The 17,084-nt window shown below is 50.4% G+C and overlaps 1 protein-coding gene across 4 annotated transcripts in view; it reads right to left on the bottom strand.

The window, feature by feature from the left end:
- Positions 1–17,084, bottom strand: part of WRNIP1 (WRN helicase interacting protein 1) — a 101,582-nt gene that overhangs the window by 69,194 nt on the left and 15,304 nt on the right. The window contains exon 5 of one of the 4 annotated variants that reach the window (XM_067006848.1): positions 5,417–5,724. The exons of 2 other annotated variants lie outside the window; for them this stretch is intronic. In XM_067006848.1, coding sequence (XP_066862949.1) covers positions 5,516–5,724 — 209 coding nt within the window. In that variant the 3' untranslated portion in view covers positions 5,417–5,515. Of the gene's footprint in view, positions 1–5,416; positions 5,725–8,875; positions 9,037–17,084 lie in introns of those variants that run through there. One more of the 4 variants, XM_067006851.1, reaches the window with a different exon arrangement.

Below are 17,084 nucleotides of genomic sequence, written 5' to 3' on the forward strand. Positions count from 1 at the left end.
CAAGTTACGTGGGCCCCAAGCCAATGTGCTCGAATCCTCCTTTTTGTATTTGAGGGATCAGAGGCCCGTGGACCACCCAGTCCGCTGTTGAAATCAGAAAACCTAGGAAACTCAAGAGCAGAGACTAGATCCAATTCTTTCTCTTTTTTTGTTTTTGGCCTCCCTGCACGCGGCACGTGGGATCTTGGCTCCCCGACCAGGGATTGAACCTGGGCCCTCAGCAGTGAGAGCGCGGAGGCCGAACCCCGGGACCGCCAGGGACGTCCCCCAGTTCACATTGTATGTGGAACACGCCTACTTCTCATCATGGTGAACTAGGTAACTCAAACCTCTTAAGAGCAACTGAAAAACCAACCAAACAAAAGAAGCATCAGTGCATAGGAGGAAGGTTGACATGACCGTGACGAATTACTGGGCCAAGATCCAGGAGAAACGGGTGCAGCTGGAAATCACTTTCGCCGCGTGTGCATTTCTCCATCCAAAAGAGATAAAGGCGGTGTGAAGCGGGGATTTGGGCAATGTTCTAGGCTAGGTAGGCTGAGTTTGGACCTGTCAAGAGCGGGGCCCCTATTATACCTCCCGTGCTTTTGTTTGACACCCTACAGGTATGAGTGAACCGTCTCGGAATGCAGCCCTGCTATAAGTGGTCGGACAGCCTGGAAAATTCCAGCCCCTAGAAGTGGATTACATTCATCCTGGTTTGCTAAAACCCAGAGGCATATGGCAGAAGCAAACAAAAATCACCTCTGGGGAAAGATTACCCATAAACCTCAAATTATTTTTTATAATCAGCTTTTCTTATACAACACCCAGCACACAATCAAAGATAACTGAATGGGTGACGAGCCATAACAACATATATTAAAACCAGCAAAAAAAGATAAAAAGCAAAAAAACAGTCCCACCCCCCAAAAAAACCCCCCAGATAATAGAAACAGAAGTACTGGGGGCTCCAAATATTAGAATCATCACACACAAATTATAAAACAACACGGTTTTCTATGATCAAGATGAAAAAGGACAAGGTTAAACATTTCAGCAGAAAACTGGAAACCTAAAAGAGACACTGCGTCTTTGAATAAAAATGAAATAGAAATTCCAGAGCTCAAATATACAGTAATGAATGAAGAACTAAATAGATAAGATTTATTAGCAAATTAGATATAGCAAAAGAGAGAAACTGAATTATCATGGTCAGGAGAAATCATAATTTCTTCCAGAAAGAAAAATGTAATAAATAAAATCCAGAAAGAGAAAAGGATGGGAAAATACAAAAGGGAAGATAAAAGACTCAAATGAGTCAGTAAGAAGACACTCCACAGGAAAAGAGGAAAAAAAGAGACAGCATGGGGTAGAATAATGGTTAAAGAGCTAACGATCCACATGAGGGTTCCAAACCGACACGACAGCAATTCACAGACTTCCCAAGTCCCGCTCAAGCCCCAAGCAGGATACTACAGAGAAACACGTCTCTAGATGCATCCAGTGAAACAGCAGAAATCCAAAGACTAAGAGATGATCAGAAACAGATACAACAACCAAAGGAAAAGGACAAAGTACTGTCACAGGAGCAGTGGTTAGAAAGATAACACATGTATCAACAGAAATGACGAAAGCCAGAAGATCACAGAATGATTCTTTCAATATGTTGGGGAAAATAGCACCAGAAAACCCTGCCAACCTAGAATTATTCCACACCCAGTAAAAATATCCCTCAAGATTTCTTCAGACAAACAACAACTGAGAGTTCATCACTAAGCAAACGCAAAACAAATTCTAGAGTATATTCTTTATGGAGAAGGAATGTCAGAGTTATAGGAGAGAATAAAGAGGAAGAAAAAAAACTGTAAATATGGTAAATTTAAACAAATATTGACAATATTAAACAACAGTAATAATGTCTATAGACCTTCAAATATATACAGAATTAAAATATAGCATAGCAGTTGGGGAAGAAAATGGATGTAAAAGTTCAAATGTCCTTGCATAGTCTGGGAAGAGAATAAAAGTATAAGTACAATTACCTTAGATTCTGATAAGTCAAGGATGCATGTTTTGCTGTCTAAGGTAACCACTAGAAGAATAGCAAACAGGTTTATAATTTCCCAAATAAACCAGAGAGGAAAAAAGGAATAACAACAAATACACAATCAATCCAGAAGGAGGAAAGAAAAAAGAGAAAGAGACACACAGAACAGGCGTGACAAATAGCGAGATGGTGTATTAAACTCCAAGTAATTACTTAAAAATGTAAATCGACTAAATGTTCTAGTTAAAAGACAAAGATGGGGGCTTCCCTGGTGGCGCAGTGGTTGGGTGTCCGCCTGCCGATGCAGGGGACGCGGGTTCGTGCCCCGGTCCGGGAAGATCCCACGTGCCGCGGAGCGGCTGGGCCCGTGGGCCGTGGCCGCTGAGCCTGCGCGTCCGGAGCCTGTGCTCCGCAATGGGAGAGGCCACAGCAGTGAGAGGCCCGCGTACCACAAACAAACAAACAAAAAGACAAAGATGGTTAGGCAGGGTTGAAAAAACACTAGATGGTGTCTGCAGGAAATATATATGTATGACATAAAAATAGAGAGGATGTGAAAGGAAAAGAATGGAAAAGATATCATGCAAATGCTAACCATAAAAGTAGAGGTAGCTAAAAATATTAGGCAAAGTAGTTTCTCTTATTCCAGAGATAAAGACAGACATTTCATAATGGTAAAAAGATTCAGCTCACTAGGGGAACATAACAATTCTAAATTTGTATGCACCCAACACCACGCCCTGAAAATGAAACTAGCAAACATAGAAAGAAAGAAAGGAGAAATTGGACTGCAATTTGAGAAATAAATAAAATATATAATGATTTGAAAGGAAGAAAATAGTATTTTAGATTTTTAAAAAACTTATTATTTATGTATTTATTTTTTGGCCCATGCCTCGTGGTTTATAGGATTTTAGTTCCCCAAACAGGGATCGAAGCTGTGCCCTTGGCAGTGAAAGTGTGGGGTCCTAGCCACTGGACCGCTAGGGAATTCCCTATTTTAGATTATTAGACTTTAAAAGGGAGTTAAGCAAGATGTTGCCGGTTACAAGTGCGATTTAAAGTTGATTTGTATTTTCTATGTAACATCAACAGTTTAAAAAAAATGTTTTAACAGCATTTACAAAAATGTCAAAAAATGTTCAAGTGCCTGGTAATAAAACCAACAAAAGATGTTCAGGACCTCTATAGTACAGAAAGCTATCAACATTATTGAGAGAAAATAAAGAAGATCTAAATAAATGGAGAGCTATACCATGGTCATGATTCGTTATTTCAGAAGTGTTGACTGATCTACAAAATCAATGCAAGCCCAATAAAAAACCCCAGCTTTTGTTTTGTTCCGCTTTTGGTGGAACATGACAGTTGGTTCTAATATTTACACAGAAATGTAAAGGGCCAAGAATAACAAAGACAATCTTGAAGAACCAGAAAGGCAGACATACTTAATCGAATCAAGACTTACCTAAAGCTGCAGAAATAACATAGGGCAGGTTTTGGTGCAAAGATGGTCAGAAATAGAACAGAACAGAGAGCCCAGAAACAGCTTCACTCAACACGAGCCCTGCTTTATGATGTGTGACCCTCGTCCCAGCTCAAAACAGCGTGTGACTGACTCTATTGGAACTATTAGCAATGCCCTTTTTACTCTCAAAATCGTGGCACAAATCCAGCACCCTGTCCCCCTCCAGGGTCACTGCCAAGAGGCGAGATCTCGGCACAAAGCTGTACATCGGTCGGGGATAAGAAATATACTGGAGGATGAATCTGTCACTTAAAAAACCACTCAGGACTAAGGAAGGATCTGTTGTACTTCGACCTTGGAGAGGTCGATGGCTCGTAGACATGTACAGGTTACAAAGTGTAAAAGCATTTCTTGCAGGGTTCTTTCTAATCACATGTACAGAATTGCGACACCAGACCCTTTCTACCTGAATAAATAGTCAGTAGCTGGTGTGACAGGAGCCCAGCCTACAGGGTGTGGACAGAGCGTGTGGAGTGAATGAATCTGTCAAATTACTCTGCCAAAAAGGATAATTTGTAGCGTGAACTCCCACAAGTGTCATGGAACACAGGTGATTTTCTAGCACACAGGAGAGAGAAGTAAAAAAAGCCAGCCTGCATAGCAAGAGGAAGTTACTGAAAGAGGTTTTTCAGGAAGTTCTGGCGACAGCCCTTCCTTTATTTTGTAAAATCTGTTATAATAAATTCTGGTAGTAAGATCTTTTGCTTCAGCAGAGGCCTAAGAGTTTCCTGTCAATTAGAAATGTAAGTGTTTTATTATTGCACAATATTTTTAAAAGTCAGTTTTCAAAGAATAAATGCATCGCAAATTTTTAGTCTTCTGTGAAAATCTGATACATTAGCTGAAATATTTAGGAAACTGGATAAAAATTTTCCCATTTTTAAGTAAACCCAGATGTTTTCTATAAATGCAAAACAGCAGATACTTAAAATTTTCGATTGCTTTCATATGACCTAAATATATCAAAAGGTAAGGACTTACGTGCCTTTTAAACTTATTAATTTCTTAGTATATTTTATGTCCTACTCTACTGGCTGTTGTTGCCTGCTGAACTAATTTTCAAAAATTGATGACTTTTCACCATTGTGGGTTTTTTTTTTTTTTTTTTTTTTTTTTTTTTGCGGTACGCGGGCCTCTCACTGTTGTGGCCTCTCCCGTTGCGGAGCGCAGGCTCCGGACGCGCAGGCTCGGCGGCCACGGCTCACGGGCCCAGCCGCTCCGCGGCACGTGGGACCCTCCCGGACCGGGGCACGAACCCGCGTCCCCTGCATCGGCAGGCGGACTCTCAACCACTGCGCCACCAGGGAAGCCCCATTGTGGGTTTTTTAATTAACATACATTAACTCCAGAATTACTGTTAATCTAGAACAAGATTCACAATCTTCCACTGAACCACAACAATAGCATGAAGCACCTCTTAAGATTGTTCAGATGAATTCGCTTTGTTCTGATTTCAAAGTCATTCATTGATTGAATTTGCGTTCTCTTAGCGTATATTATGCACTAAGCTCCGAACCAGGCCCTAAGGATGCAACCATGAACCAAACAAGATCCCCGCTCTAGGGTAGCTTATGTCCAGTTCATAACTCTGGTAGACTGACCCAGTGGTAGCTGCGGTACCAATCTTTTAATGTCACTATAGATTACTTTTGTTTGTTCTAGAATTTTATATAAATGGAATCATAAAATATGTGCTTTTTTGCGTTTGACTCTTTTCACTTAGCATTTTTTAAATTTTTTTTTTTTTTGCGGCACGCGGGCCTCTCACTGTCGCGGCCTCTCCCGTCGCGGAGCACAGGCTCCGGACGCGCAGGCTCGGCGGCCACGGCTCACGGGCTCAGCCGCTCCGCGGCACGTGGGATCTTCCCGGACCGGGGCGCGAACCCACGTCCCCGGCATCGGCAGGCGGACTCTCGACCGCTGCGCCGCCGGGGAAGCCCCGCTTAGCATGTTTTTGAGGTTCATCCATGTGGGCCTACGATTCCACAGGACCCACAGGGAAAGCACGCCCAGCCATTCGTCAGGTGGAAAACGAGAACCCAGTGCGTGCCTGTCCTCGTCCTGGGCGCTGAAGAGAGAGGGTAAACGAGGCGGAGTGATTCTCTTGGAGGTGGCCATCCACTTGGGGAGACAATTACCACAAGGAAATCAGCACCGCAACGCGTGAGAGCTGAGGACAGAGGCAGAGGAACAGCATCGTCAGAGGGAGAGGTGACCAGCGATGCCCCCGGGGTGGGGGTCAGGTCGTCCTGGAACGGGTAATCCACACGGTACCATCCATTCTCCTCACTGCTCTTGGATAATGTTTGTTTTGTGTAATCATTGTAACCATCTACTTTCCTGACTAGGGATCACCTTTATTTGACTTTAGAAAGCTTATTAAGCTTTTGAAAAATGTCTGTATTTTGATAAATGCCATTTGCTAGGAATTAACCGGTGTTTTACGTGGTACCTTCAATATCTTGAAGTCGGACGGCTCAAAAATGTTTCACAAAATGAACTCACCCATGTATTCAGCACCCAGAACAAGAAGTAGAATTCTCCCAGCCCTCTGGGTGTCCCAGCCCTGCCAAGGTACCCTCTCCTCTACTTTCTAAAGACCTAGAGGAGTTCTGTCTGTATACTCTCTGAGTTTCCTTAATTTTACATTTTGTGGATATACTGATATTGTGTGTGGAGCCTGTGATAAATCTGTTTTGAATGACAACTTGCCTTGTGGAGAAAGCACCACCCTTGAGGAAAGAAGCTCTGTATTGGCTTTGTGTGCACATGTGATGATAAAATATTCCCCAAATAAACAACAAGGCCCTAGCACAGGGAACTATCTTCAGTATCCTGCGATAAACCCTACTGGAGAAGAATATGAAAAAGAACAGTATAACTGAGTCACTCTGCTGTGCAGCAGAAACTAACACATTGTAAACCAACTATACGTCAATAAAATTTTTAAAATATATTCAACAAATAAAGTATTTGGCTTTTCTATCCCTAGCTGGCTCTTCTCTGTTGGGTGTTAAGAAAGCCTCTAATTTTGAGCAAGGCTGTGACCTGTTACACAGGAAACCGCTGTCTTTCTGAGCCGTTCCACCGCAGTTTTGTTACAACAACGAATAAAACTCTTGCTAGGGCTTCTCTGCATGCTGCTTTTTAGAAGAAATAAAAGTAAATCAAAATCAGCATTGACATAGAAAATCCCAGTGAGGGAAAGCCGAATGATGGCTTAATTTATATCGCCGAGAACCACCAACCCAGCAATCAAGCGTTTCACGTGGGAAAACCCCAAAGAAGAGGGACGGGGCCTGTCTTCCTCCACCACGTCCCCACGCACCCCACCCTGCCCGCTGGCACAGTCCTGCCGAGTTCCAACCTGTAACCTGGGAGATTCTGCTTTGATGTGATTCCCGCGTAGGTCAAACTGTGAAAGGGAGGTAGTGTCTCACTTCACAGGGTCAGAGTGTGCACGGGACGGGAACTTCTCCAAACTTGCTATGAGCTTGTTTAATCCCCTAGACAATCTCATGAGTTGGGTATAACCGGTATCCTCATTTTACAGACGACAGAACCGAGAGACAGAGACATCAGGCAAGTCAAGGGTCACAAAGAGCCAGGGTTCAGCCTGGAGTCTGGCCTGCAGAGCCCTTGGCCCCTGTACCGCACTCAGGACCACGCAGGGATGGGACGTGCTGACCGCGGCTCACTGCTTGTCTTGAAGGTCACTGGTCGGGAGGAGGCTTAGCGCTCCTGTGCAGCGACGTTTGAATGTACCGTGCCGGCGGCCGGGGACCAGGAAGGAGCACGGCAGAGTCCTTGCTGTCAAGGAGTCCTTTTACGGAGGAAAATGGGAGGACGAGGTCAGCTGCAGAGGACCCAGAGCACAGAGGCCAGGCTCTACTTGGAAGGGCAGACCCGGAGAGCAAAAGGCTGTGGGCAACGGCACATCTGTCACGGGGGCCACATCCCTCACCTGGAAAAGTGATGAATGAGGCCCACGTTCCGTAAATTCCCCCCAAACCCCAACATCCTGCCATCTTCATGCCTGGGCACCGTCCCTCTCAGGACTGGGCCCCACTGGCCACGCGTTGGTGATCAAGTCCGCAAGAATGCGCCAGGCCTGCAAAGCGAGATACTGGGGACGAGAGGGTGCGTCTGTGGCTGCGGTTCACCGTGCTGAGTGCAAACACACTGTACAGCCGGGGTTACGACCGTAAGGAAAACAAAAGCCGCAGCGTTCCAGGTAGCAGGGACACCACCCTCCTCAGAGGCGCAGACCCCTGGGGCCTGTGTTTACCTCACGGTCCATATTTATGGGGCGGAACGAGGGGGCCGGATGCTTTCGTTCTCTGGAAGAGTATCTGCTGTCACCCCCTCCTGACATCGATGCTTTCTAGCTCAGAGCTCTACGGGCTGCTACCCAAGATTGCTTGTGGGTTATTATTGAAGATGGCTCTGTCGCTCTGACAACCAAGCGTGTTGCCTGGCAACTACTTTCTTGTTGATTTCATATCTCCTCTTATCGTGGTTTCTATGTCTTCAGCAAATCTATCCCTATCCTGCTCCCTCCTACTCCGAATAAAGTCTCTTTACATTCCTGAATTACCAGGCACAGAAACAGAGTGACAGATTCGCCAGGCTTAATCCTAAGAGGCTGAGTGAGTTTCACTGCTACGACTGCGTCTCAACTTTGAGTTTGAAGCGTTGTGGGAAAAATCCCTGCTTACTTTTTTTTTTTTTAAATTTTAAATAATTGGGTTTTCTTCACTTTGTTTTATTTATTTATTAAACATCTTTATTGGAGCATAATTGCTTTACATTGGCGTGTTAGTTTCTGCTTTACAACAAAGTCAATCAGCTATACATATACATATGTCCCCATGTCTCCTCCCTCTTGCGTCTCCCTCCCTCCCACCCTCCTATCCCACGCCTCTAGGCGGTCACGGAGCACCGAGCTGCTGGCTTTAAAAATGTGACCCGTGAGGCGGGTGGCGGAGCACGCAGCCGTTCTGGGGGCTCAGGGTCGCGCGCTGTAAGGAATTTGGTCAGAACTGGATTTTCTTGGGGAGCAGGAGGAATGTGGTGCTTTGAGTTTTCAACACAAAGCAACAAGGCGTGTTTCCATTTTCTAGTGGTAAAAACGTGGGCAGATTCTCAAGCAGTTGTCATGCAAACTTGGAGGGCGCTGAGCACTTACTGTACCTGAAAGAGGGCCGGTCTGAGCCAAGGAGACATGCTGACCATCCGCAGCTGTTCCTGGAGGGTTCCGTGTCCTCTGCCCACACAGACCTTCTGACTAGTGCCCGAGATTCTACGGCTAAGCTACATCCTGTTGCCTTAAAGCATCAGGCGTGCTTTACAAGAAAAATGCTTTTGCTACAGCAGTAACTGTCTTCAGGCACCACTGAGGTCCGAGTGAAGATCACATCTTTGCAGGGCTGAGGATCTGAGAACAAGCTTGATGGGAGAGCGGCCACGAGAACACGGGGCTCTGGGGACAATGACAAAATAATGGGCCCTAGTCGGTCTCTGTCCGCAAGACTACGGAAGTCTGGGGGCACCTCCTCCTCCTCCGTCGTTTCTTGAGATTCTCAATCAAAGGCAGCCAGGGTCGTCAGCTGCTTCTCTCCTGCATCTGTCCTCAGTGATGTAAACACACCGCCTCATATACCTGCCTGTGTCTGTATACGTTCTCCATCAGGGGTCTTGACCGAGGCGGTCTTGCCCCCAGCCCCGGGGGCGTGTGGCAACATCTGCAGACATCTTCCCGGGGGAGGTGCCGGGGCATCTAGCGGGGAGGTGGGCACGGCCCACAGTGCACAGGACAGCCCCTCGCAGAGAACGATCTGACCCCAAATGTCAGCAGTGACCCCCACCCCCGCGGTTGAGAAACCCTTCTCTACATGGAAGCAGAACTGTCTGCCCTTTCCTTGTTCCAGAACGCTGGTTTCTACACCCGTACCTGTGGAAATACTACTCAACCTTCAAGTCCCCTGTCAATACGCCTCCTCCTCCCGAATCTTCTCCTGATACACCGATGTTCTCACCCGCACGCTTGACCCCTGTTGCTTCCCTTAACATTTACCAGATACTTCTCTGAATTATCACTGGTGACCCTGGCTTAAAGCTGCTAGTAGATTGTAAGCTCCTTGAAGGCAAAGACCCATTTCTTTCTTACTTTTGTTCCTTCTTCAGATCCTGATAATACAACTAAAATACAAAACAAGACCATGAACAGTACTCTAATACCGAAGATGCTGTATGAGCCCTGCCGGAGCGTGAAGGAGAGAAAGATGGATTCTGCTTGTAGGAAATGACGCCGAACCAAGCCTGCCTATTACTAGCAGATTTACTCTCTGATATAAATGCCAACTCTTCCCCAATTACATGGAGAAGTATTTTCATTTTGAGTACATCTGGCCTGCCATAAACTTAGCTTGCAAGTTCTCTCACTGATTTTGATATTCCCAGAACTTACACATTCAATCTTTCAATGAATAAACGAGTGAACATACAACGAGGCAACCAGGTCCAGTGATCACAGGGGTTTAGGTCGAGACGTGATGCCGCGAGGTCTCTGAAGGGCTGGTCCTCACTTCTTCCTTCTCCACCCTGTTCAAAGGAGGCCTTTCTGGACCTTTCTCCAGCGAACCCAGAACACCTGTAGAAACTCGGACGGAACTAGCTGGTGTCGTAGGAATTTGACTCAGTGCACAGTCAGAAGAGGGGGTAACTCTGTTAATCTCACACTTACTGAGCAGAGGCCGGTTTCAGGCTAAACTCTCCATGACCATAACCTTCTGTTATTTATTTTAATGCGGTTTTTTTGTTTGTTTGTTTCAGGCAGCAGTATTATCAGGATGACTGAATTAGGAAGTGGTGTTTGTTAGGTGTATCGATGGAGACAGTTATGACAGAACAAATGGTCTCTCAGAATAACTGACTTTGCTCGGTTCTCTCCGCACCAGAGCTGAGCCTCTGTCACGCAGGCAGAGTGACAGCTGGTGACGCACGATTACCGTAGGAAGTGGATTAAATAACTCAGAAGGGCTTCCCTGGTGGCGCAGTGGTTAAGAATCCTCCTGCCAATGCAGGGGACACGGGTTCGAGCCCTGCTCCGGGAAGATCCCACATGCCGCGGAGCAACTAAGCCCGTGCACCGCAACTACTGAGCCTGTGATGTAGAGCCCGCAGGCCACAACCACTGAAGCCCGTGTGCCACAACTACTGAGCCCATGTGCCTAGAGCCCGCAGGCCACAACTACTGAGCCTGCGCTTTAGAGCCCGCAGGCCACAACCACTGAAGCCTGTGTGCCACAACTACTGAGCCCACGTGCCTAGAGCCCGTGCTCCGCAACAAGAGAGGCCATCGCGGTGAGAAGCCCGCACACAGCAACGAAGACCCAACGCAGCCAAAAATAAATAAATAAATAAACTTATTTTTTTTAAAAAAACAACAACTCAGAAATTCCTTTCCTGTCCTACGATGCCTGTGAGACAGCACTGATTACCTACAAGTGATCTGATCTCAGGACTGAAGCAGACTGCCACCCGGCTCTACGTATTTATTTATGTTGTAACCACACAAGGAAAACGATCCCCAGCACTAAGTCCTAAGGAGGAATGTCTGGCACACCTGGCTTCCCAGGTGGAAGGAAAAATCGCACCTGGACTGGTCCCAGCAAACAAACGACACTGGCCGCTTCTGAAAATCGCCAGGACCAGAAAGAAAAGTCTTTACTTTCAGTAGGAAGGGGTGTCACCCAGGGGTCTTTCGAGAGCTATAACAGAACACCTTCTATGTGCCAGGCGCTTTGGAGTGTTACTATTCTCACTCCTCTCTGCCCTCTAAGTGAGAACCCTCGGCTCAGCTTTACTGGTGAGGAGACCAAGGTGCAGAGTGTACACTTAGGGCGCCTGAGTCCACACCCCAAGCCTCCCTCACTGTCCCTCTGAGCCTCTGGGTGAGTGATTGGGGTGTCAGGGCTCAGGGCAGGGTTGGGTGGACAGGCCCTGGGGAAACAGGGACCGATGCCGGATGGGTGCATCAGCCAACCCTGGCTGCTTTTGACTGAGATCTCAAAACATGACAGAGAAAGATGTTCCCAGCAGATGTTACAGTTCTCGGAGACAAAGACCCTCTTTTTGGCCCCCATTTCAAAATAAATTTGGAGCTTTTTCAAGAGGAAACTGGAAATCCCAAGTTACCAGTGAAGGATGGGTGTGAGGTCTCGAGAGCCGCCGTGCCCCCTGCCCTTTGCCCCCTGCACCCTGAAGGCCTGAGTCAGGCCCGAGCCTCCATCCTGCCCACACCCCACCCGCCCGGCTGCCGGCCCTCCTTAGCCCTACTGGCCGTCGTCAGAACTCTTGCTGCAGGTCGTTGAAACTCAGCTTCACCTGGTTAAGAGGAAAGAAGCGGGGTGTCTCCTGGCAGCTTGACGAGATGGCCGGGGTGTGTCCGGGGGCGCAGCTGGACCAGGAAACGCCTGCACTGTGGCCCGGAACGCGCCCAGGCTGCTGTCCTCGGACTCAGCCATCTCCTCACCCTGCTTTCCACACTGGCACACCTGGGCGTCACGACCAGAGGGGCGCCCAGGCCTTTCTCTCTGGCCCCAGGAGGAGCCGGGCCTGGAGGAGGGGCGCCCACCAGGCCACTGGACGGAGTCTCGCTCCCAGCAACCCTGCCGTCACACGCTTAGAGTTGAGGCAGCAGGACGTTCCCACGGGGAGGGGTGATCGGGTCGAGCACACAGAATTCTAGGTGTCCACCCAGTGTCACGACACCAGTGTCCCCGAATAACTTAGAACGTCGTTTCTCCATATGCAGTGGGTGCAGAAATCCCGGGAGACCTTGTTACAACCCCGATTCCTGGGCGCAGCCCTTAGAGATGCTGCATTCTTTGCTTCCTGCACTTCTCACGGGCCCCGGGGAGGCTATGCTGGCCGGCAGGCTCACCTGAGTGGCCTTGGCGTAGAAGGCAGAGCTGGGTCTGCAGAATCCCAGACGATGGGCCGTCCACCCCGGGGGAGACGCCGCCTCCGGGCAGGCCTGGCTCGGGAGGAGGGCTGCAGAGAGTTCTGAGCCTCTGTGCCGGGACGGTCCCTCTCGGTTCTGCCTTCGTACGGCTGCGACGGTCACCTGGCAGAGGGGCCGCAGGAGGTTCCGGGTGGGAACCGGCCTCTGGTCTTCCGCGGTTTCAACGCGCTCGCGGCGTCCTAGCCCAGGAGCGGGGAGGTGCGGGCAGACCGGCGAGGAGAGATTTGGCTGTGGCTGCTGAGAGGGCACGTGACAGGCAGCAGCAGAACTGCATCCAGCCTGTGCCCTCAGGGCTGTCCTCCCTCGAGAAGGACGCAGCCCGGTCTGCAGGGAGAAACAGGCTAAGAACCGGAGGACGGTTTACCAGCTGGGGTTCCGTCCATTCCTGCGTGAATGCCCAGCAAGCGAACGAAAAACATCTGTCTTCCAGTCGTCAGGCCTCGGAAAACTCACCGATGATCCCTGACCCTCTCCTGTATACACGGCAAGAAGGGTCACAGCCCCTCCCTTTCAGACAGCACCTTCATCACCTTTCCTGATTTTCATGAGGCTGCCAAAGTAAAAGAGGGCCCAGCGGCCTCTCTTATCCTCACTTTGAAGCTGAGAAAATTGAGGCCCAAGGCAGTGAAGTGACCTGCCACCGGCTGGACTATGGCTTTGTCTCAAAGTCTAGTTTTCCCATCATGGATGGAGGCTGGAATTGAATGGCTCACCAGCAAAACGCGGAGTTTCCTTTAGGCGGATTTGTGGTGTGAACGCAAACCACGCACCCTCCAACTGCTCGGGTTTTTAGAGGTTATTGTAACCCACCCTCCTTCAAGGGATGAGGAGACTGAGGCTTGGAGAGACTAAATAATACTCTGAGATTCCAGAAGTCGCCCAACTCCGTCTCACGACTATGACCTTGAGCATGTTCATTATATCCTTTTTATTTCACTTCATTAGAACATGGACAGGTAAGAAAACATTGACTTTGCAATCAGTTTATTGCTTCAATAAAGATACCGCAAAAGGGACCTGGGTGTGGTCCCGCTTTTAGTGCATCAGTAGAAAATTCCTACCATCTCCTACACGGCCACGCCCAGCCGCTTCCCAGCTCAGCGAGGCGGCCGGGAGAACGCCCCCGACACGGTACATCCACTCCCTGAACCAGGGAAAGTCCGCACCTGCCCCGCTGAGACAGAACCACGTCTCCTAAATGTCACCGTCTTCTCCAGCAAGAAAATCAGTAAACAAGCGCTTTTGCCGAAAACCTCCGAGGAGCCAGGCGCCGTGAGGTTACCGCGATCACTCCCGCGGTTGCCCTCGGAAGGCTTATCATCCGAGGCTGCGAGGCCAGAAGCCGTGCAGCAGCAGCTGCCAGGCGTGAGGTCAGCACGGGGGGAAGCAGTCCGTGCTAACCGGCTGGTTCAGTGAAGCCTGCACATGTTTGCTGGATCTTGAGGCAAGATTTCAAAAGATGGATAACGGAAGAGATACTTTCCGCTCCGGGAAACGGTTGGACAGTGAGAAGGCTGCCGGTTATGTAACTTCCCTCAGTAACGAATTACCAGCCGGGACTCGGCCGTTTGCTCAAGCAGAGGCGTCCCGGATCCGGGCGGCCCGGGCGCGAGCCCCGGGGGGCAACCAGGTACCTCCCTCCGCGCGCTCGTGCTCGGGCTTCCGACGCCCACGGGCGAGCGTGCCGTCTTCCAAGCCCTCGGCCCAAGGAGAGACTTCTTGCTTTCACAATACTGGTTTCCGCGGGGTGTGACAGTCAGGAGGTGGCGGCAGGGCAGGCAGGGAAGCTGCGGGCTGCAGGCTCTCCTTCCTCCGCGAGAAGCCAAGTGGACAAAACCCGCGCTCTACAACGGGAGTGAAATGTTAATCACAATGGACAAGAAGCTCAGAAATCGAGGGGCTGGAAGACCTCCGTGTTCCCTAGGGCCCAGCTGGCCACCGCGGGGCCTCGGTGGGCAGCCAAACGACGCCTTTCCCTCCGGCGTCAGCCGACCCTCCCCGGCCCGGGGAGGCCTGGCCGGCACCCCACACGTGAGTCCACTTGCAGTGGATGATTTAAACCAGCCCCGCTGGGGACAAGCAGCGGCCGCGGTTCGAAGGGCCCGACAGAAGGAGGTGGGCAGGCCCAGGTGACACGGGGACTTGTCCTCCCGAGTCACCGAACGTGGCTGGAACCAGAGAGGAAAGATACATGAGTGTCCAGGTAGGAGGCAGGAGGGGTGCAACGGCAACAGTGCAGTTCGAGCCACATCTAGAGGAGCCCGCTGGCTACTGGAAACGTCTTCCTGGGCACTGATGGAGGGTGGCGCGGGGGCTCTGCAAGTGTGGTCTGCACGCATCGGCGGCAGCAGCCTCACGGGGAACCTACCGGAAACACATTCTCGGCCCCACCGCAGACAGACGGAACCAGCATTCTGGGCTCTGACGCACACAGGGGTCCGAGCGGCAGAGGCAAGGTGGCTGAGCTCTCGGGCTGCCTGGGTTTCAAGCCCACTCTGTGGCCCCGGGACAGTCACTCAGCCTCTCTGAGTCGCCAGTCCCCTTCTAGACACAACACAGACGAGGCTCAGGTGGTCATCTGGGAAACTGAGATGACACACGTAAAACACGTCCGACAGTGCCTGACAAACAGCAGGCAGCACACGTGGCAAGCGTCCCCGGAAGACTGCAACCCTCCCTATCCCCGGGCTGGCCTCCTGGGCTCCGCCCGGCCCCTCGGGGAAGGAGACGAAGGTCCAGAGGGGGAGCCGTCGACATCCAGCAAGGGGACCAGCGCTCCCTGAGCTCTGAGCACGAGGGCACGGGCGGTGCGAGCACGGCGGGGTGGGTGTGCAAACGGGGTGGGGCCTGAGCTGGCCCCAGGGGTCACAGGCCTCCCTGAGGAAGTGATGTTTGAGGTGAGATCAGAACGAGAAACGCGCGTCTCTCAACCCTTGCTGAGCAGTCACGACGCGCGGCCGGCGTGCATGGTTCTCAGCAGGTCATTCCCGCTGCGATCAGGTAATATTTTGATCCCCGTCCTACAGATGAGGAGAGTGAAAACAAAGATGAGGACCGTGGCCGAGGCCACCCAGGGGAGAAGTGGCACAGACAGGACTCGCACCCAGGCAGGCGGATCTGAGCCCCGGCTCTTCACCACCTGGGGGCAGGGGCTGAGGGCAGGGAGGGGCCGAGCGAGGTGGGAACGATGCGGCACAGCGGGGTGGGGGGGGCACCGGGTGGGCGGGTGCGGTCTCGTGGACTAAAGCATGGACTCCGTCTTTATACCGAGAGTGTGAGGGGGTTAGGTGGGGGGGGAGGGTTGGTGGTATGCGATCAGACCCCTCCCTGGGTGGGCTTGAGGGCAGCGGGGAGGGTCCAGGTAAGGGACGAGGGCGGTGCAGTCCAGGCAATGGAGAAAGTGGCCCGAGGTCCTGGTTCTTAGGAGCCCGATGTCACAGCCCGTGCTCTGCGTCACGCAGGACGCGTGGCCCCTGGGGGCTCTGTGTGCAGCCACTGAAAGTCACCCACTGAGGCCAATTATAGGACCTGACAAATCACACGGCGAGGCGAGAAAAAGCAAGCAGGCTAGGAAACGGGTGATGTTGCTTCCAATTCTCTCACACACATTGGAAAAAATACCCCAAAGGCGTATACTGAAAAGCTAGCAGTGGTTACTGTTGAGCAGAAAAATTAAAGTTGACTTTTACTATTTTTTTTTCTGTGTGCTTTCCTCTGGTTTTGGCTGCATCTCCTCTCGTACCTTTTTGGCAAGGGTCACATTACTTCCGTAACCCGACAGATAAATAGTAAAAGCTTTTGAAAACCCTGGTGGTTGGCCCAAGAGGTTAGCTATAAACCGAACCAGTCTTGGACCCTAGGGTCCTGCCCCCCGTGTCCTCTGCCTGCCTTTTGTCTGTGGAAGAATTTTAGGCAAAGAATAAGTTTAATCAGAGAAGTGGGAAAACGCAGAAACAGAGAAAAGCAGTCAGACAGGACAAGTTTAGTCATTCCGCGTAGTCAAGGCCCTTTAGTTCCTCCTCAAGGGCCTCAGATCACATTCTGAGTCACATCCTGGGAGCCGTCTTGTAGACACTGAAACCTCCACCAGGTGGAAGAAGTGAACTACACGACGACCAGGCTGCAGCCATGACACAAGCTGCCACAATTCCGAGAACTGGCCTCAAGGAAATGGGAACCGACTGACCCTGGAACCGAAGGCGAACTGTACTTAAAACAGTCAAGATGACGCTGGTCAGAGCACCGCGTGGCCAATGTCAAGATGACCGTCAAGGCTGCCTGTGCCGTTTCGGCGTGGAGCCCCCTCCCGCTGTCTATAAAGGCTCTTGCCCACTGGCTGTCAGAGGGGAGTCGGCCTTTGGACACGAGTTCACCCTCCCCCGACCCTGGCTGGCGGCATCCAAAATAAAGCAAACTTTCCTTTCCACCAACCTGGCCTCTTTATTGGCTTCTGCACAGTGAGCAGCTGGGCCCCACTTCTGGTTACATCAGCAGTAGATACA

This window comes from Kogia breviceps, chromosome 10 (assembly GCF_026419965.1).
Source record: "Kogia breviceps isolate mKogBre1 chromosome 10, mKogBre1 haplotype 1, whole genome shotgun sequence".
NCBI classification, from domain to species: Eukaryota; Metazoa; Chordata; class Mammalia; order Artiodactyla; family Physeteridae; genus Kogia; species Kogia breviceps.